Here is a 22,965-nt window from a genome sequence, read left to right as displayed (position 1 = left end):
AAATTTTGTGTTCGTTTGTCCAAAAAAATTTAACCCAACCAGTAGGTGTAGTGTGTGTTTGTAATGGCGTTGCCTACCGAGAGTGGCAAAATGTTGCATTTCTTTCACCGTCTACGGTGGAGAATGTCGAACTTTAAATCAGCGGCTATCAATCAAGCAAATTTTGTTTGAACAAAGAAGAAGACAACATTTGTTGAAAGTTTGGAAAAAAGCGGCAAAATATGAAAAATAAATATATTAGAAATGGAAAAATATGAACGCGTTGTATTTAGCTAACGTCATATTAGATGCATTCTTCATCCGAAGACAAGGATGCGAATTTTACCGTATTATTTGGTTGAAATGGCTACATATGAACATATGTTCGATTGAAAATACCAAAAGTGTAACACTATGTATGTCCTGTATAAGTGCGATATTAGTGTAACATTTTTTTTCAAAATCGAAATCAACATTAGTTGTATAATATAATATAATATTATAATATAATATAATAGTATTATTGATGAAAAATAAATCAATTTGGGGTGGTAACACTCGAAGAGTGTTGCGTTCGTATCGTTGGTGGTGTATAAACCGAGGGACATCATATTGCTTACCAACGTAGGATTAAATAGAATATTTGAAATGAATCATCACCTCATCATTACCCAATGATATATTCTCCAAAAGATTATGTCAAGGTCAATATTATTATTTGACCAATAAATGCAACCAATTAACATTTTCCCAGTGTCGGGCTTGAGTTCAACATCTGTTTGAATCTCATCACCTGTGCTAGATTCCATTCAAAATTTGGCATTCAATATAATTTTGGAAAAATTTGCAACACCACCATTACGGTATTCGCTGTCCGATCGAAACACAGAATATCCCTGTAAATTGACTCAACTATTTGGTATATAAGAGTTAAGCCATGTCGGGGAATACATAAAATGCCAATTCAGGAATTTTCGAATATATTGGGTTGCCCAAAAAGTAATTGCGGATTTTTTAAAAGAAAGTAGATACATTTTTAATAAAACTTAGAATTAACTTTAATCAAATATACTTTTTTTACACTTTTTTTCTAAAGCAAGCTAAAAGTAACAGCTGATAACTGACAGAAGAAAGAATGCAATTACAGAGTCACAAGCTGTAAAAAAATTTGTCAACGCCGACTATATGAAAAATCCGCAATTACTTTTTGGGCAACCCAATATATCTAAATTCGTCATATCTTTACCCCCTCTTTTTGCTTGGATAATATTCATACAATAGTTATTATTACTAATAAAGGGTGATTTTAAGAGCTATAGGAAAATTTTTCACCAAAAAAATCATAACTCAGAAAAATGCATGAAATCTTTATTTGAATCAATAGTACCATCCATATAATTTAATGTTTGAAGATTATTTCATGCAAATGTTGACCGTGACTCTTTCCAACATTTCGGCCGGTATCTCACGAATAAATTATTCAATGTTCTCTTCCAATGCGTCAATTGAAGCGGGTTTGTCTGTACAGACATGAGCTTTAACATAGCCCCACAAAAAAAAGTCTAAAGGCGTTAAATCCCAAACGTGAAATAAAATGTTCACCAAACTCGTCTCTCAATGAGTCCATTGTTACTCGTGCTCTGTGGCATATGGCACCGTTTTGTTAAAACCACATGTCATGCAAGTCTTGCATTTTTGTCAAGAAAAATGTTGGATACCAACTCACGATAGCGCTCACCATTCACAGTTGAGTTACGATTCGCATCATCTTCTAAGAACAACAATCTAATGATGCCACCAGCCCATAAACTGCACCAAACTGTGACTTTTTCTGGATGCATCGGTAGATCTTGCAATGCTTCTAGCTGATCTTTACCCTAAAATCGACGATTCTGCATATTTACGGGAGGCCACCGTAGCGCAGAGGTTAGCATGTCCGCCTATGAAGTTGAACGCCTGGGTTCGAGACCATCAGAAAAAATTTTCAGCGGTGGTTTTCCCCTCCTAATGACAACATTTGTGAGATAATATGCTATGTAAAACTTCTCTTCAAAGAGGTGTCGCACTGCGGCACGCCGTTCGGACTCGGCTATAAAAAGGAGGCCCCTTATCATTGAGCTTAAACTTGAATCGGACTGCACTCATTGGTATGTGAGAAGTTTGCCCCTCTTCCTTAGTGGAATGTTCATGGGCAAAATTTGCATTTGCTTATTTACGTAGCCATTGTGCCAAAATTGAGCTTCGCCGTTGAATCGAAGAAGCGTTGTTCGTTTGTAGGGCGATTCATGGTTAAATCATAGACCAAACTGAAGATGTTTGACAGTGAACAAAACACGTGCGTGAGCTGTTTGAACCAGTGTTGCCAAAAGGATAATAGCTACAAAATCACCCTTTGGAATACCAAAAAACTTTTTTTAAGTTAGGCAGAATATGTGTTTTTTTTTGGTTTGTGTTACGAGAAGCATTTAACTAATTTCCTAGATCGCGATTTTGATTGTAGGAGTTTTTAAAAAAGGTATGTCTTCTATGCTCTTAAGAGTATTTTTATTTGTAGCACAGCAAGAAAGAAAATCTCTTCACCTCATATTTTTCTACCAAGTGAAGACATCCAACTATTACAACAAAACACACTTGCCCAACTTCTACCCTAAACAACCGTCGGTTGCCATAAGAGTAGGTGAGGATAGGTTTAAAAGAGGGTTCGGATATTAATCCGCTCAATGCCAATATGGATATACTCCCAAGCCAGTAATCGGCTTGTTGTGCCGAGTAGTTTTCAATGTGATGTCATAAGAGTAAGTTTCCAATGTAAGCATATTTGCAGTCTACACTGTTTGCGGCGTGACTCCCGTTCAATCACACCATTTGCGCTGAATTTATTCGGTCTTTAATAATTCATCCAATCGGATATTGTCCGGCTGCAAACCATAGGGAAATTTTTTTTTTTTACTACAGACTACAGACTAATAACAATATATTTACAAATATTGAAAATGTTGGGGGTTAGCTCTGGAGGAAAGTGGATGGTTTAATCACTGGAGTCGTGGAAAATATTTCTCGGAGTAGAAATATTTTCCTCGCAAGGTGAGTTTGGGGAGAATAGGAAAAAATGAAAACACAGGTGGGTTAGAAATTGGGAATTTACAATTATCTCTTTATTGGATGGAAAAGAAAGCTCTGAATTGGAGATTGAACGAAACTCTTACCAGGAAGAACAGCAGTGGTTGAAGCCCAGATAATAAGTAAGTTTGAAATAGGAAAAAGAAAAGGAAAAGGCCGACGGAGTACACAAGGCTGCTGAAAGCGAGACATCTTTAGTACAAAGAGAGACACACACACACACACATATAAAGTATGAGGTATGTGGGTGTATGCAAATGCAAATAGCTGCGAAACTTAGAAAGTAGATTAGGGGGACCAGGTAGGAACAAGGTTTGGCATTAACATTACCGGCCCCCTTGCAGTACACCTGCAATAAAAAAAAAGGAAAAATGCAACTGTGTGTACTCGCACCAGCTTACAATTACTCGCACGGAATATAATTGAAAATTCTATGAAAACGGACGTTATGAATCTAATTACTCTAGTTATGAATTTAATTACTCTAGTAAGGAAAGGAAATGTTGACATAATAGTTGTATAGCTCCGTAGAATAGCCAAAGGATCACTCCCTCATCAGGATCCAGCTGGTACATGGAAAAGGCAAGCTTGTCAGTAGTGGACATCCTTCTATGAATCAAACCGCTCAATGGACCTGTTTAAAAGATAGAGCTTGTGCTTCGCTAGTAAAGTAAAAATCAACAGTGCATTTCATAACTCTTTTATTCAGTTTGGATTAAATTCATTGATACCGAAGAATAATGAGAACGCTGTAGTGCGCTCAGTGCGAACAGACACCATAGATCACCCAACCAAAAATAGTACTTTGTGCCGTAGGCAAACCATTCTGGGCGTATACACCCTCTGCGATGACCCTGGGATAAAGATCGACACCAATTACAATATCCACCGGGGCCGATTTGAAAAATTTCGAATCCGCAAAGAATAAGTGGGGGAAATGTCTTTTAAATGATTCCGGAAGCGATTCAGCTGGCGTCACCGTTGAAATGCGGGTACTCACACGAAATGTGCCTTCAATGGTTACCGTTTCGTCGAATCTGGAGGTCAGGCGAAGTGGGCATATGGTCTCCTCTTTCAGGCTCAATGTCGTGAGCGCCAACGAATCTACCAATCTCTTGGAGATCCTGCTCACCGGAGACCCCGAGTCGAGAAGGCACCGGGCTGTGGATCGTTCAGACTTGCCTTTTACCTTAACGAGCACCGTAGGAAGCAACACAATACTGTTCTGTCGAAGAATAGCCGAAAGAGATGTCCTCTGCTTAGAAGACGGTGATGGCGAAAAATCCCTCGGTGGGCACGAATCCTTTGACTTCCGCTCAGGAGTGTTGGGACGCGATTGCTTCCGATCGCTCTTAAGAAGGGCATCCCGTAGTTTCGGATCGACGTGGAGGAGGGTATGATGGCTCTTTTTGCAGTGGTGACACCGGTGACTGCTAGAGCAGGATACCACCAAGTGGTCATGAGCCAGACAGTTGAAGCAGTAACTATGCCTTCGAACTGCTTCCAAACGATCTGCCATTTTCATTTCCAAAAACCTTTGGCAAGATCGTAGGGCATGAGACCGGTGACAGATACGGCAATCGTATTTTTCCTTCTTGTAGGGAACCGCGGATGACTTCCTTTGTGTCTCTTTGGTATACTTGGGCATGATAATCTATGGTGGCAAAACAAACAATAGGGAAGTGATGGGAAAGAATAGAAAATCTGTGTTTAATTCGGAGAGGAAATGACGACAAGCTTGGTAATGGGTCGCGTAATGGTGCCCTTCTGAGTCACCACGTCAGCAACCCGAACTCTGCGATCAGTGCCGAAATACGTCTTGCAAACTCTGCCTAGACGCCAAACATTTGGTGGAAGGTTGTCATCTTGAATAACGACTAGTGTGTTCTCTTCTATATTCTTTTCTGAACTTTGCCATTTAACTCGCTTTTGTAGTTCTCGTAAATATTCGTTCTTCCATCGAACGCAAAAACTCTGATGAATAGCCTTAAGTCTCTGCCATCGGTTCAAAATCGATACAGGACTCTCCTCAATGCGTGGATCGATCGGAGCAAGAATGGGAGTACCAATCAAGAAATGACCTGGAGTTAAGGCAGCGAAATCGTTAGGATCACTGGATATAGGAGACAACGGGCGCGAATTGAGGCATGCTTCAATTCTCGACAGGATTGTCGAGAACTCTTCAAATGTAAATTTGAAGGAACCAGCAAATTTTCGAAAATGGGACTTAAAACTCTTTACTCCCGCTTCCCAGAGTCCTCCCATATGAGGAGCTCCAGGCGGGATGAAATGCCAACTCAAAGACTGGTGCGCATAGTTCGACTCAGTTCCAGCACGAGCAGCATGAATAAATTCTCTCTCTAAGATCCTGGAAGCTCCGACGAAAGTTGTACCGTTATCGGAATATAGATGCAACGGACAACCCCGCCGAGAAACAAAACGATGGAAAGCCGCTAAGAACGTGGGAGTGGACAAATCGGACGTCGCCTCTAAGTGTATCGCCTTTGTGGAGAAGCACACGAAAACGCAGACGTAGCCTTTCGTAATACGACAGGCCCGCCCACTGTAACTCTTTATGTCGAAAGGACCCGCGAAATCCAAACCCGTTCGAGTGAATGGACGAGTGAACTCGGTGCGCTCTGGCGGCAAAGCCGCCATGAGCTGCTGCTGACAACGCCTCTTGTAGAGAATGCAAGGCTTGCACTTATTGATGGTCGTTTTGATTAAATTCTTGACCTTCGGGATCCAGTACTGTGATCTGACCATACGAAGTACAAGCTGATTCCCACCGTGGATAGTAAGTTGGTGGATGAACTTCACGAGCAGCCTGGAATATTGACAACCGTAGGGCATTATTATCGGGTGTCTCTCATTGTACGGAAGGCCGACTGACGATTCCAGCCGGCCACATGAACGAATTAGCCCCTCAGCGTCCAGGAACGGGTTTAAGTTCAGAATAGAACTTGATTTCGAAATTTGCTCTTGTGACGACAAACACTTGTACTCATTTGGAAAACACGCTTTTTGACACACTCGAATCAATCCATCTCTAACCAGTACAAGCTCAGAACTTGTGATCAAAGTGGACTGCTTTGAAAAGCTGGAACGAAATCTTGGATGAGTACGATAGAAGAATCGATACACATAAGCCAGTACACGTAGCGCTCGTGGATAGGAAGAAAAACGTTCAAGAACGTCCTGGTAGTTCTGAAAGTAAGTATGATGAACCTTTATGGCTTTACGCTCCAAATCTATCTCGGGAATAGTGGATTGAACAGAATTAGGCCAACACTCAGGGGAGTCGCGGAGCCACTCAGGTCCCGACCACCACAACTCATTTGCGACGATATCCTGAGGCAGGAGACCTCGGCTAGCGAGGTCGGCAGGATTCGTCTCTGAAGGAACATGACCGAACTTGGAGGGGTCAACCACTTGAACTATACTTGAAATTCGGTTTGCAACAAATGTTGCCCAACAACACGGAGGTTTCGAAAGCCAGGAAAGGACAATAGTGGAGTCTGTCCAACAGAAAAGAGAATACTTGGGAATGTTAAGTGTCGGAAGTAATGTATCTAACATCTCTGCCAATAGAACAGCCCCACAAAGCTCTAACCTCGGAATGGACAATGTCTTAACAGGAGCCACTCTTGTCTTTGAATAGACCAAATGTGTGGAGACCGAAGTAGTTGTAGCTATTCGCACATACAAAGCTGCTGCGTATGCCCTTTCTGAAGCATCACAGAAGCCATGGAATTGAATATCGGCGGAAGGAACATAATGAAGCCACCTCGGAATTCGAACTTCATTTATAGCCGAATAACACGTCTGAAACTCTTTCCACTTTGCAAGTGTGCCAGGGGTAACGACCTCGTCCCAGCCCGTACCCTCTGACCATATCCTCTGCATAAGAATCTTTGCTACCACAATACATGGCGATAGCCAACCAGCAGGATCGAAAAGCTTTGAAATCTGGGAAAGGAGTTCTCTTTTAGTATCTCTGGATGAATCTGGGAATGGCTTGGTAGTGAAATAGAACGAATCGGATCGAGCATTCCAACGAATTCCTAGCATTTTTGCTGTGCTACTGTCGTCGAAGTCCAAAAAATCTTCACACAGCAAATGATCGGAAGGAAGACCTGCTAGAATATCCTTTGAATTTGCTGTCCATTTTCTCAGGAGGAAGCCGGCCGAAGCCAAAGCGGATATCAACTGCTCCTTAGACTGCATTGCCTTCTGCAGCGAATGTGCACCCACTAGGGCATCATCCACGTACATAGAACTGCGAAGTATTTCACTGGCAATAGGATGACTGGATTGAACGTCATCAGCAAGTTGGAAAAGAGTGCGAATAGCTAAGTATGGAGCACAATTCACACCGAAAGTGACAGTCTTCAACTCGAAATCTTGAACGTCGTCACTTGGATCTCTTCGAAATAGAACTCTTTGGAACGGTGTGTGATTGGGATGAACTCTAATCTGCCGGTACATCTTTTGAATGTCGGCATTGAACACATACCGAAAGAATCGCCACTTGAGAATCAACACAGTCAGATCACTCTGCAACACAGGACCTGTATGCAAAGTGTCATTAAGACTCACGCCATTAGAGGAAGGTGAAGAAGCATTGAAAACCACCCGAACTTTGGTGGTAGTGCTCTCTGGTTTTATAACCGCATGGTGCGGCAGGTAGTAATGAGACGCACTTCCCATAGAACTAGAAGTCTCAACTTGACACATGTGGCTTAAATTCGCGTACTCTTGGATAACGGAATCATACTCATCCTTGAACGCAAGATTGCGAAGGAGGCGGACTTCATTTCTCAAAAATTGGGCCATAGCACTTGTCCGTGAATTACCTAGAGATATACTCTTGGGAAAATCTCTTTTGAACGGAAGATGAACAACGTACCTTCCATCTTCATCCCTCTTAGTAGTTGAAACGAACAATTCCTCACAAAATCTATCAGCTGCTGACACAAAGTTCTTCCTTGGAAGATTCTCCACCTCCCAAAATCTCGAAATCTCTTTGTCCAAAGAGATTTCACAAAAGTTGGAAATAATTCTGGAATATGGAGATGGAGATTGGATCGGAATGGGGCCAGTCAAAATCCATCCAAAGATGGTATTTTGGCCCATCAAGGAACCACAAATATCATGCTTCACGCCGGACCGCATGATGGAAGGAAGGAAGTCACCACCAATCAGAATATCAATACTGGAACTCCTGTGAAATAGTGGATCTGCCAGCTCGAATTGGGGCAGCTGAGAGAAGATGGAGGGGGGTATTGAATGAGATGGAAGGGCACCAGATAAATTAGTAATAACGAAGGCCTTAACCGAAATTTGAGCATCTGCATATCTCGAACATAGAAGCAGAGTACATTCCTTTCGAACGGAAGCAGCCATGGAATCATTCAGACCAGAAATCTGAGCATTGACTTTTCTATATGGGAGCTGCAATCTATTGAAAAGTCTCTCTGAAATGAATGTACCCTGCGACCCAGAATCCAAAAGCACTCGTGCCTGGTACGTAACACCCAAGTGCAACACATCAACCAAAGCAGTCCCCAGCAAAACGCCACGAGAACTGGAAGAGAAATAGGTTTGAACGACTCCCGTACCAGAACTAGTGGACTGTATAGGACTAGGAGCGAAAGGTGAGGAGTTTGCATTCAAACCTGAATTTGTATTTGCCGGAGTCTGCACTCTTGAGTTACTGGCCTCTGGATTAGCGGAACTCTCATGAAGCAAAGTATTATGCTTCCTCTGGCACTGGAAACAAGTGTTCTTGCTTGTACAATTTCGAACGTGATGAGTTTTAGAAAAACAGTTCAAACACAGACCTTGCTTCCTTATCTCGGACTTTCTCTGATTAATGTCCATTGCTATGAACTTAGGACACTTCCTAATCACATGGAACTCTCTTGGACATAAAGGACATTGTGGAACCGAAACTCTCACTTGGAATGAATTAATATTTCTCGAACTCTTAGTATTCGTGCTATTGGATTTTGAATCTTGATCCCTTGCATTGGGATTGGCACGCATTTCAGAAACGGACTCCAGTGTCCGGTATCTATTCGTAAGAAAGGAGTCAAGGTCAGACCACTTAGGAATTGCAGTCTTATCTGCGAGACCCTGCTCCCATAAGGTAAGTGTGGACTCTGGAAGACGATTCGAACAGAGAAATACGAATAGAGGGTCCCAACCTCTGACATCAATGTCACACAACTCTAGGGCCGAGATACAAGAAGTAAGGTCGCGCTGCAACTGTTTAAGTGCACTGGCGGACTCTTTGGAAATGGAAGGAAGATTGAACAAAACCTTTAGCTGCCCGTTAACAAGGATTCGTCTATTCTCATAACGAGCGCATAGATTTTTCCATGCCAAATGGAAACCATCATTCGTCAAAGGGCTCCTCTGAACAATGTCACGAGCCTCGCCTCGCGTTTTTTGCGTCAAGTGAAACAGACGCTCGACAAAACTAAGTCTGGAATTCTTTATGTACACTGCCGTAAACATGTCTCTGAAAGTAGGCCAGGACATGTAATCACCGTGGAAAACCTCTGTATCACATGGCGGGAGATGAAAGGAATAATCAGTCCTTCCCGTAGAAGACGGAGTGTCTTGAAATTCTGGATGACCTTCGGAAACAGGTGGATTTGCGACAAGACGTTGGCTTGGAGAAATCTTAGTTGCCGGCAACTGAAACTCCTCCGCGAGCTGTGACAATGTCGCCAAGCAGTTGCAGTAAGTCACATAAGAACTCTTAAACTTGGCTCGGAAGGTCTCCAGCTCGGATGCATTTACGGAATCGTCTGCACCGCCCTCGTCTTCGTCTTGCTCACTATCACGATCAGCCATGAATGAATCGAAAGTGGACTTAATGTCGCTCCATAATGACTTCAGCTCTGTCATGTGTATATTAATTAAGTGAATCGATGAGAGCGGAAGCGTATTATCACCTATATCAGCATTGAATGCGACAAGGCGATCAGCTAAGCGAATGAACGACTCTAAAGACATATTCGAACTTGAAAGAAAAAAGTAGAATTAGCTCTGAACCAGACGCACTTAACTCTCTTAAATAGGTTAGGGAAAAAACCTATCTAAATGAACAGTAAATCCGAAAAAATGGAACTGGTATCGAAAAAAAACGTTGAAAATGACGTAGGCGTATGCGTAATATTTCCGGAGAACAGAAGAATGAACAGTTGCGCCGGTTGAAATAAGTTCGAAATGCCTCTATAGTATTGAAACTCTTAAAATCAGCAGAGGAAAAAAAAATTCTCTTGAAAATTATGAAAATTCGAACTTTTTGGATCCAAAAGTCGACCTTGGCTCACTGTAGGGTGCAAATACGATTTTTGCTTTACACGAACACCAAACGAAAACAGTCTCGTGAAGAAAATCAGAAAAAAATTTACTTTTCGAAAAAATCAAAGTTTTGTACCAAAAGTCGACTATGACCGGCTGTAGGGTGCACTATATATATCTCTGACCGATCAGGGTATCACACAAATGCATATATATGCCAATGGAACCAAAATATAAGGTATGTCTCAAACGCCCCGAGTCGCGACCACACAAACGGAATGACTGTAGGGTGCACGGCAAACAAAGAGTATATAAGAGCGAATGAACAAATTCAAAGCAACACAGAAGTCTCTTATTCTCTTCGCAGTAGCAATGTCACCCGCAACGAAACTCAATAGAAGCGAATAACAAGAAATGTTTGTATGTACGTTCAGTTGTGTGTATATATGGATGTATGTATATTGGATGTTAGTTATGGAGATCAACGTTGGTTAGTTCTAAAAAAAAAAAAACAATAACAACAATCACTGTGCTTGTAGGAAAGGCTGTGGAAGTGCGAGAACTATTAACAACGACGAAATAATGCTATGGGCAGCGCGACTGCAGCATATGAAAGAGGGCAAAGATCACTTTCAATGCACCACGATTGAAAAAGAAAAGAAACCAAAGGAACACACTGCCGCGACACCGATTGAAATATAAAATCTTATGTTATTTTTTTTGCAAATTAATGGCAATTCTTATAGAGGCAAAGCACACTGTTACTTAAATTTCTCTATGGAATTTAATGAAATTCACTTCCACCAAATTTTAAGAAAATTAATAACCGAATAGTTGGAAAAAAAAATTTTTTTCAGTACGGTTTTTGAAAAATTTTATTTCGAAGCACTGTTTAGGAAATGTCGAAATGCCGTCGGCAAAACACAACTGAAGCACAATGAATATTTGGAAAAAAGCACTATTGTTTTCACTTTTTATGGAATAGAACAAAGCACAAACTCACCTTTTTTTCTATGATGACGATGATGATATGTGTGTTGGATGAAATGGTGATGAAGGGATGATTTCCAGTAATATATCCGGTTCGAAGGACCACAATGAAAATGTTGGGGGTTAGCTCTGGAGGAAAGTGGATGGTTTAATCACTGGAGTCGTGGAAAATATTTCTCGGAGTAGAAATATTTTCCTCGCAAGGTGAGTTTGGGGAGAATAGGAAAAAATGAAAACACAGGTGGGTTAGAAATTGGGAATTTACAATTATCTCTTTATTGGATGGAAAAGAAAGCTCTGAATTGGAGATTGAACGAAACTCTTACCAGGAAGAACAGCAGTGGTTGAAGCCCAGATAATAAGTAAGTTTGAAATAGGAAAAAGAAAAGGAAAAGGCCGACGGAGTACACAAGGCTGCTGAAAGCGAGACATCTTTAGTACAAAGAGAGACACACACACACACACATATAAAGTATGAGGTATGTGGGTGTATGCAAATGCAAATAGCTGCGAAACTTAGAAAGTAGATTAGGGGGACCAGGTAGGAACAAGGTTTGGCATTAACAAATATATTAACCTAAGAATTTAAAAATAATACAATTTTCCTTTTTAAATTTTCTCGATTCTCAGATAGATCTATTATATTTTTCAGTTGATTAAATTGATAATATAGGTGCTGAAATGGTCATTTTAGGCATAATTGGTTCTTTAATAAGAAATTTTCAAAAGGTCTGATAGGAACGTTCAAGAAAATTCGACTCAAAAGAAAGCAGGAATCTATTTGACCATGAATTAATTTAGTCAAAACTTTATAAGATTTAATCGGTACTCATACGAAGGTAATGAACTTCTGTCCCGCCCATTTCGACGGAGACAAAATAATAGAAATTGTTTTTGAACCGATTCTATCAAATCAGAATGAATATTGTAGTACGGATACCAGACCACTGAACCGTACTCAAGATTACATCTGACTAGAGAAGTATATAAGTTTTTCGTCATTATAAATCATTTACTCCAGCGTTTCATTAAGCCAAGAGCACCACGTGCTTTGCAACCATTGAGAAGTGATGACGGAAGTTTAAGCGCTGGTCTAGAAGCAATTCAAGGTCTTTAAAGCTATAGACTACTTCAAGTTGATTGGAACCCAAAATATAGCTAGTTTTAAGAGGGGTTATTCTTGAAAAAGATATTTGTTTGCATTTGGAAATATTAAGTTTCATAAAGTTCTGTTTCTATTACAAATAGAATATCAAAAAAAACTTTTTTAAAGTTAGGCAGAAAATGTGTTTTTCTATTGCCTTGTAATAGCATTTAATAATAAAATAATATTCTTACTGAATTTCCCGTTACGTATTTGGAATTTCTATCTCTACTACCGATTTCGATCATAATTCATTTTACTAGGACTATAGAGTAAGGCAAGCCTATTAATCAAATTGACAACGTGAAAAATAATATCATGGAGTTTAAAAAGGTCATGTAATGTAAAAACATGAGAGAAATACAATTAATAATTAAACAAAAAATTAATAAATATAATAAGAAAACAATACAAGTATGTAGAAATATTGATATGAAATTATTGTATATGGTTGTGTAGTTACGTCCTCGAACTATTCCCTTAGTATGCAACTCATCCATAATTTTGGGGTGAAAGATCCAAATACATAGGTACATTGCTGGTGTTGGTCTTAACATAAACAAGTGCACGATGCTAACGTCCGGATAATTTATATTCTTAGCATTATTTTTCTTTCGCAGACGATAATTTGATTTTATACATGGGAATGTTTGCGTCCATAGAGCCTCAGATGTTTTCAAAAACGCCCATCAAGTTCTCAGCCTTATCATATGGTATACCATTTACTTTGATTTCGCACAAACAGAAGAATTTTCTTGCTTTAAGAGTTGAATTATGAAGTCTTCGATGTCTGATTTAACAAGTGTAAATTCTTCTTTTCAGATTGGAAACTCGTTCATGGACATCATTTAGTTCAGTTTTCAGTTGTAAAAGTATTCTGTCGAACTCGCTCAGGATTCGAATTTCCTTTTCCAGTTTATTGAATCTATCGTCCAGAAGGGAGAATCAAATAAACGTGGTGTTTTTGATGCATTTCTAAACGACCGTTGAATTAGACTTTCTCTATCTCGTTTGGGAACTCTTGAGTCTCATACCACGCTGTCATTTTCAACAGGCAAATTTATTTGTGTAATGCCACAATTGTTTGCCTCCATCATGGTACATATTTATTTTTGAATAAATATGTAAATGTGGATATTGAAAGATAGTATTACGTTAGTTTGTAATTTGAAGTATTTTTTAGGGACGTATTAAAAAAAAATTACTATTAATAATTGCTGTTTTGATTTCCAGTCTAGCGTTTTCACTAGCTTATGGATGAATAAAACACTTTTTCCGCTAAATGCTTTGTACTTTAACGTTGGCAACACTGACACACATCCGAAACTATCAAATATCAACAAAACAAACAAAATAAGTCATTTTAATTTTAAATAAATGTTTCTCGGAGTTAAAAAATGTGATTTTATTTATTTGTTGCATTCCAGAACGTTTAATCATTGAATAAATATGTTGCGTTCTTCCTCTTTTAGTTTTGTCATTCCAATTAAATGGTAACAACATATGTTTTAATAAACGGCGATAGTAAGCGGTGATAAGATTTGCCGCTTAGGTAATCGAGAATAGAATATTTTCCATACAAATGTTGCGAAATATCACTAGATCTGCTGATGCACAGAACTTATACCTAATTGAGATCTCTTTTTTGTTTAAATTACAAGCAATCGTGTTCGACTCTATTGACATTTACTCTCACTGCAATTGGTCTCTCGTGATGTATTATATTTGCGCACTTCTCGATCTGTTACTTTTTATGATGAATGTTTTGAAAATATTTACTTTTTAAAACGTTGCCCAGCGCTTATTTTGATGTTCTGAGACACAGGGTGTATTATTTATGTGATTCACCTTCGCAGGTTCAAAGATTTTCATTTATGCCGTGGTCTAGAACCCACCTGGGTGGGTTTCCTCCAAATCGGAAGCTATCATATCTATCCCAAAATTTCATTCTTGTAGAAGAAAAACTGAAGAAGACAGCATAATAGAAAATCCTCTCCAACCACTTCCCCCTCCAGTAGGTCAGTAGGTTTTCTTAAAAAGAAAAATTACCCCAAGTCAACAATTTCCTCACTAAGAAAGTTTCTGCATGAGTATGGCAAAGGCACGCACTTAACCATATGGGAACACATTCTTCATCCCACAAGTACATATTATCTGTATATATTATTGGATTTTTTATTTTATAGATCGTAACTCAGGTTATGTTTATTTTTTGAATAAAATATTATTTCTTTTAATGGTGGGGCACAAAATATTTTGTAGAAAATTAGAATCCCAGCCGGGTGGGTTTTGGACTACGACGTATAAAAATCGACAAAAAATTAAAAATAAAATTACGGAAGATCAAGGTTAGCGTTCGGATATCATTTTCTTGTAGAGAAAACAAATTTAGTCACTGAGTTCAAAGCTATTTTTGATTTGATAAAAATTCGATGAGTATTGATGTTTGAATATCGAAGATCCCACCCGGATGGGTTTTGGACTTGCAAAGATTAAACTGGTTCGCTTTTGAAAAAGAGTTTTTGAAACGACAGTAAATATCGTTTTGTTATAATTGCCCTGCATATTACATGTTTTGGACGCTATAGTCTTCTGTGTCGTTTATGCTTTCTCGATGGCTGATGTAATTAATTTTAATTTGCAAGTTCTTGTTGTCTTAAAAATAAATTTTTAAACCCTTACGTTGCTTTTAACTTAAGTGTTTTTGTAAAATTTCAATACTCTTGACAGATACTTCCCCACAGCCATTTGGTCTGTATCGAGCTCCACCTGAACTTACACCATCCCCGCAACCATTGTCACCGAACAGCGCCTACAACCACAACACGCCTTCGCCTTATAGTATAGCAACGACTGCGACAGGAACCCAGGGAAATAACCAGCAAATGATTTCTCCCAATCAACAACCATACAATGCAGGTAATGGTGCCCCTTCAGCGAATATCGGCGGAGGCGGGTCGAATATAAATGACTACAATGCATTTGGGCAACAAACACAGCAACAGCAGTATCATGGGAATAATTTTGGAGGCGCTGGCGCCTCCCATTGGGAGACTAAATACAATCCGTCCACGAATACCAACAACAATAACTTGGGAAATCTCAATAATACAACTGCATTTACAATGCCCAATCTGCTGACGTCAGCGAATGGACCTGGTGGTCCAGGCACAGGTACACCCGGATCTCAAGGCACAGGACATGCTGGAGGAGCTGGATGGAATTTGGCACCAAATCATTTCGTAAGTATATCCAGAAATTTTAATATTTACAAGTATAAGCGTTCTACACATTTTTAAAATACCTCATTGCCTGTTTATTCTAAAAACATGCAAGTAGCCCTATTTATAATGCTACTAAATTTCTCATGAACATTCCATTAACGAACAGGGGATACTTCTCTCATAACAATGGGTGCAGCCCAATTAAAGTTTAAGCAATGCAGTGCGTTTAAAGTTTAAGCTCAATGAATAGGGCCCTCTTTTTAGTCCGAATGTTGCCAGCAATAGTAAGGAGATAACCACCACTGAAAATGTATCTGTTGTTCACACCTATGTATAATGTTTGAATGTAATACGATTTGAAACTCGGACGGCACCAATCTTCAACTGGTGAAACATTTTTACAGACTATACTCGTACCACTCCACGGCACATGGTATTGTAACATTGTGAATTTTTTTGCAACGTTTAGAAAGAGAAGATGTAGAATTCCCACCGACTTACAACAATCCCGAATTCGACATAGGCATGTCCTTCTGACTGTCTGCGGAAGCCACCGTGGCGCAGAGCTGAGCATGTCCGCCTAAGAGGACACGTTCCAAAATCCCTTCTATGCTAACGGTATTCCGCTCCAAATGCTGCCTACATTTATGAGGTACTATGCCATTTAAAATAAATGGTATTACAAGCATGTAAAAACTTCTCTCCTATGAAGCTGAACACCTGGGTTCGAATCCTGGCGAGACCATCTGAGAAAATTTTCAGCGGTGGTTTTGCCCTTCTAATGCTAGGAACATTTGCTCCGTTCGGACTAGGCTATAAATAGGACGTCCCATTGCATTTCCCGATTTTTTAGAACCCCGTGAAAATTGGAATAAAAAATGCCTTTCCCGTGTTCCCGGGAAGTTTTGTTATTTATTTATTTAAAAGGTCAATGGAATCAAAAGTTTTTCAGTTATTGTTTTCATTCTTTTGTTATTTTAGAATACAATGTCCCTTTTTTTCATGCAGTCTTGAAAATGAACTCGGGTAAATTGCGAACCCCATTGCGCATACACTAAGCCGATTTTTGAAATAAATGATCACTCTTTGCAGCACATCAATCGGTGTGTTGGCAATGGCCAACACGCGAATGTTGTTCTTGAGGTGTGATATGGTCCGTGGTCCATCGACATAAATCAGGGATTTCAAATAACTCCTCGTCACTGGAAAAAACTACCGCGTCTTCAAACAGGCTCTCCAAAAACAAAAAACAAAATCGCGTTCCGTTAATTCTTGCACAGCAGCCAATTTATAGGTATGAAATCTAAGGTATTGATGGAGAGTTCGTCGAACAGTAGTGTCACAGCGTGTTTGCGAGACGAACACCGGGCAGAACGCACAACTGACTTCCTCGCTCTTTCGATATGGTCCGTTGAAGCTCATTTCTGGGTTTAGCGACACTTCCATACTCCCGAATTCAGTTAACCCGCGTCAGAATAGAATTGCGTCTGGGAACTAATCTATACGGAGAAATTTCAAAGCGAGCAGGGAAGGTATGTCGCGTATCTGCAAGTGGGCGACCGTTAGAAAAGAAGCTCTCTACTTTCGGTGACTCACCGCACATTTCAGCCGAAACGGTAGCTATTTCCCGTTTAATGATGGCTCTGAGCTTTTTCAACGCCGTACAGTGGACTAGGAGCGAAAAAACTAGTAAAACTGAAATTGGAAATTTACCTCGATTTTTTTTTTAAATTATGGTCGCTATTTGGTGCAGGAACTGACACATCGGCGGTGACATTTGATCATGAAGTCAGAGATAAATTTTGTACTCATTGCCAACACACTATTTATAGGCCGATCCTAATCATTCAAAGTGTGGTTGTCTTTGCGAATATCTTAGTTTTATAGTGATAGTTTTGGCGAATAAAATCGATCGAAAATCTGTATTTGATGGAAAAGATGTCCGGTAACAATTTCCATCATGACTTTATAAGCCCTAGGTACTAGATATTACCTCTGTATCGGAAGATATAAGTGGAAGAATATGCGACTGGGGAGTGTTGGATGACCACAGCTTCTCTGATCATCGTTGTATTAGTTTCAGCTTTGGAGAAAATACTGCTAAGTGATCCCTCGGCTAAAAAGAAGAAAGGCGGATTGGGATAAATTTCGTCACAAATTCTGCTCGTCTAGACTTGGCAGAAAATGGCAACTGCGCAGGATATAGACATATTGGTCAAGCGGATCACGAAGGCCCTGAAAGACTCGCTTGTGTCAGCATGCCCTAGTTCCAAGCCAAGAGGCAAACAGCGACCGCCATGGTGGACCCCAGAGCTGGTTGGTCTATGGAAGGGCTGCAAAAAACTCTTCAACATAGCAAAAGTCACAAGAGCACCACACGATTGGGTCATATATAAGGTTGAGTTAAAAAAATATATGGGCGAGCTTAGAAAGGCTCAGAACAAATTGTGGGTGGAATTCTGCAGCTCTGTGGAGGATACATCTGAGGGTTCTAGGCTAAGGAAGATTCTGCCCTCGAGACCTATTACGATGGGGAATATTCAAAAGTCAGAGAATATATGGACAATGTCTAGTGGGGTAACACTAGAACTACTCGTTGATACACATTTCCCGGGAAATTCTCCAACGGACAACGTGGCGCCGGAAGAGGTTGTCACTGAAATTGTGTCTGAGCCGAAAATCCTTTGGGCGATAAGAAGTTTCGACTCCTTTAAGTCGCCAGACCCTGATGATGTATCACAGGTTCAATTACAATTTGTGTCTGATAGACTGTTTACCTGGCTTAGGAAGATAAACTCTGTTTGTATCAGAATGTCATATATACTTGTGGGATGGAGGGACACGAGGGTTATTTTCATTCCGAAAACAGGTAAGGTTTCCTGTTTTCGGAATGAAAATAACCCACTTGTCCCTCCATCCCATAGGTATATATGACATTCTGATACACACGAAGGCGGAAGATTTTCATCCTATTAGTCGGTCATCCTTTATGCTGAAGACTCTTGAGAGGTTGATAGAGACATATCTTAGGGCAAATATCTCTGGAGATCGCCAATCGTTGCAGCAGCTACATAGAAGGTTCTCTCGCTGTCGAGGAATATACAATGGTAGCATTTCTTGACATTGAAGGTGCTTTCAATAATGTAAAACCGACGTCAATCATGAAGGAGTTTGAGTTTCTGGGCATCAACTCTACCGTAAGAGAGTTTATTAATAACTTACTAAAAGATGAGATTATTGTCTCTGGAAGAAAAAAGGCTTAAAAGTGGTCGCGTATGCTGATGACGTGGCAATTGCGGTTAGAGAGCACTCTAAGAGACATACTTCAGGAAGCTCTACGTGCAACAGCAAAGAGGGCTACCGAAAGTGATCTAGGTATAAATCCGTTCAGACAGAAGTAGTTCTTTTCTGCAGGTGATACAAGTTCCCTACAATCGAACCTGTTTCCTTGGGTGGAGAGAATGTTCCATTTTCTGAAAGCTCAAGATACCTGGCTGTTTTGCTGGACAGGAAATATAACTTCAAATCCAACATTTTGGAATATCTATATTAGGTTATGGACCGATTTGAACTATTCTTAGCGCAGTTGTTGAAAGTCATAACAAAACACATCATGCAAAATTTTAGCCAAATCAGATAATAATTGCATCCTCTAGTGGCTAAAGAAGCCAAGACTCCAGATCGGTTCATATGGCAGCTATATCAGGTTATGAACCGATTTAAACAACTCTTAACACAGTTGTTGGAAGTCATAACAAAATACGTCGTGCACAATTGCGAATTGCGCACTCTAGATTCTCAAGAAGTCAAGACCGACGATAGGATTATATGACAGCTATATCAGGTTATGGACCGGTTGTTGGAAGTCATAATAAAACACCTCATGTAAAATTTCGGCCAAATTGGATAAGAATTGTGCCCTCTAGCGGCTCATGAAGTCAAGACCCAAGATCGGTTTATATGGCAGCTATATCAAAACATGAACCGATATAGTCCATTTAAAATCCCAACCGACCTTCACTAATAAGAAGAATTTGTGCAAAATTTCAAGCGGCTAGCTTTACTCCTTCGAAAGTTAGCGTGCTTTTGACAGACAGACGGACGGACGGACATGGCTAGTTCGACTTAAAATGTCATGACGATCAATACTTTATGGGGTCTTTGACGAATATTTCGAGAAGTTACAAACAGAATGACGAATTATTGTAGTATACCCCCATTCTATGGTGGAGGGTATAAAAATATATTTATGACAAAAATCCTACTTCTTTTGAGAGCAGGTGCGATTTTATGCCAAAATTTCCTTAAATCCCGCTTTCTTCGCTATATGGTCATAAAATATTAAGAAAATTATTTTGTTGTTGTTGGGGCTTAGGCAAAAAAAAGATTTTTTTCAAACATTTTTAATGTTCAGATATTTGAAAGTTCTTTGCTGCGCTATTCTTTGAATAGAAAGCATTGAATGAAAACCATTTCTATAGCCGGACAATATCCTGCAATTGAATCTAAATTTCATCAAAATCGGACAACGGAATCGAGGGTCAGGCGTAATGGGTTAACATGTTGTTTTTATTGAAAGTTGTCTATGGAAAACATTTTAGAAAAATGTTGTTTGGGACAGATAAGCATAATAAAAAACATTTGAAAATGTTGCAAAATACCAAATTTTATTGAAATTTAGACTTTAAAAAATAATATTGAGGTTAGGTTGTCTGAAGAGAGATTTTCGCTGAAAGTTAGTCCTTGAAATAAATTCATTAAAGTTTAGTCTTTAGAAAAAATCGTGCAATAGAACCTCAATTTAGAAAAAAAGTTCATTGAAACTTTTTTATACAAAAATTTTGTCTTGAGAAAAAAATTTATTAAAAAATTGTCTTTAGAAAAGATTATAAAGAAAATTTGTTTTTAAAAAATAATTTGGAGGGAGGTCCGGCTCGTGCTGAATGATATTTTGTCACATTAAAAATTTTTGCTGAATTATTTTGTTTGTAAAAAAATTTTATTTAAATTTTTCTTTTTCTTGTGGAGGGTATCAGCCACCCACGTTGGAAAGAAACAAAAAAAGTGTCAAGCTTGGTTAGTGTCGTAATTACTTCGTAACCACTTTTTCGCGGTATGACCCTTGAAGCCTCTACACTTAATGTGGTTGAAAAGTCGTCCAATACAGGACGAAACGTATACCACAGTGGTTAGTGTGTTGTGATCTCTGACTTTTTCTTTTCGAATGCTAAAAATTTTCGATGATTAAATTCGTCTCGAAAAAGAAACAAACGCAAAAAAAAAATTAAATGAAAACAAATATTTTTAATTGCTTAAAATTTGTTTATCGGGAAGAATTTTCAACTTAAATATAAATTAGAAATATTGTTTTGTTTTTAATCACGGACGTAAAGCCAAACAAATTTGAAAAAATTTTTAAATTTCTTAAAAGATTTTTTTTTAAGGAAAATTTTTTAAAATTCTTAAAAGAAAATTTTTAAATTTCTGATCAGAATGCCCAACTTGTTTATTTCCGTTGTTACGGGAAAATGAAAATTTGTCCCGCGAATTTGCTATTCCAAACCCAAGACACCACTCATTGTGATGTGAGCAGTTGCTCCCTGTTCTTTAATGGTACGTTTCTGCGCAAATTGCATTTGCCTGACTGTTTGTCCGTGTGGTTTTGACATCAAGTAACAGTTTGCACTATAGTATCGGTGAGAGAGCCTTAAAGCAATGAGATAGTAGTCCAATCGTCGCCTATTTTAATAACACAACGCCTTCCGAAGTTCTACCTTATCTAGTTTCTATACTTGTTTCTGCTTCGTGCTGGAAACTGTTAACTCACATTGCAACTCATTTAATATGTTCTGCTTTTATTACAGCAACATCAACATCATCTGCAACAGCAACAACATCAGCAATATCAACAACACCAAACAAACAACAACGATGCGGTTGCAGCATCCAATCCTAAGAATAACACTAACAACAATACAAATAACAATAACAACAATACGAATAACAACACCGAGCATGGCCTGAGCAACCTATTGAATTTTGACAGTGAGCAACTGGTTCGCATCAATTCTGAAGACCAGCAAATGCTACGACTCAACTCAGAAGACCTCCAAATATCCAATTTATCCATATCTACGTGATTGTCAAAGGATGAAGATGGGCCTACAAAAAGGACAAGGACAATACGATTTTACCGCAGATACAAGATACCATCATTTAAATTCTTTTCCTCATCCTACCCCTTATATACTTCGCCTTAAGCACTTCTTTCCAAATTTAATATTCACCAATTACAAGCTAAAACAACGAATATACTAAGAAATGAAGTCATGTTTTCACTAATGTTGTTTAAGTTATACTCTCGCACTTTTGTTAAAATTTCCATGAAGAATTTCCATTATACCACTAGTTTCGTAATAAGTTTTATTTATTTATACCGCTGTACAATTAAAAAAAAAGAAAATAGTTAATAACAAGATTACATATTTTTAGAGAATTTTTTTTTCTTATCATATCGGAATATAAAGTAATGTGCAAATATTTTTGGTGCTGACAACACAAAGATTCTTAAACGTCGATGTATATAAGACAGCTAATATACCCTGGCATTCATGGAAATCGGATGTCAGAGGTCTATTTTTTCTCAGACTTCAAATCAGACGACTTCTCTATATGAAATCGGATAAAAAGTAGGCCTACTAGAAAATTGAACATTTGATTTTTTCTGAGAACTATTATTCGGTACTCAATGTTTGGTGATGAATAAAAGTGAAACTGTAAAAAATTTCGTTTAAATCAAAATGCAATTCTATTAAATGAATAAGGTTGAGGCTGTTAAGCTTTCTATGACTCGCAAGTACCTTTTTTTTATTGGTGTAGGCGTGAAACTTGCGATATGTCCTGACTTCATTTACCACAAAATGAATTGAGAAGAAATTATCTCAAGGGAACTCAACACAAGGACACATGTGACCTTAATTTACGTTGAAATCAGTGATATGTGATACTACAAGCAACGACCTCGGACACAGTTTTGATTCAACCAACGCGTTGCAACATTTATAAAAAAAGACAAACAAAAAGGCGTTAAGTTCGGCTGGGCCGAACTTTGTATACCCACCACCTCGGGTATATATGTAAACCACCTTACGTCATAATCCGGTGAAAAATGCTTAATTTATGCCCCTATAG

At 38.9% G+C, this 22,965-nt stretch overlaps 1 protein-coding gene across 1 annotated transcript in view; it reads left to right on the top strand.

Annotated features, from left to right (window-relative positions):
• LOC106095578 (embryonic polarity protein dorsal) overlaps window positions 1–22,575 on the top strand; it is a 123,092-nt gene extending 100,517 nt beyond the window's left edge. Inside the window, exons 10-11 of the mRNA XM_059365264.1 lie at window positions 15,281–15,792; window positions 21,639–22,575. Of these exons, the coding sequence (XP_059221247.1) occupies window positions 15,281–15,792; window positions 21,639–21,914 (788 nt within the window). The 3' untranslated portion in view covers window positions 21,915–22,575. The remainder of the gene's footprint in view (window positions 1–15,280; window positions 15,793–21,638) is intronic.
• Window positions 22,576–22,965: the final 390 nt, after the last annotated feature.

The sequence above is a fragment of the Stomoxys calcitrans genome, chromosome 3 (genome assembly GCF_963082655.1).
Source record: "Stomoxys calcitrans chromosome 3, idStoCalc2.1, whole genome shotgun sequence".
NCBI lineage: Eukaryota > Metazoa > Arthropoda > Insecta > Diptera > Muscidae > Stomoxys > Stomoxys calcitrans.
This window is presented reverse-complemented; position numbering and strand designations above follow the sequence as displayed.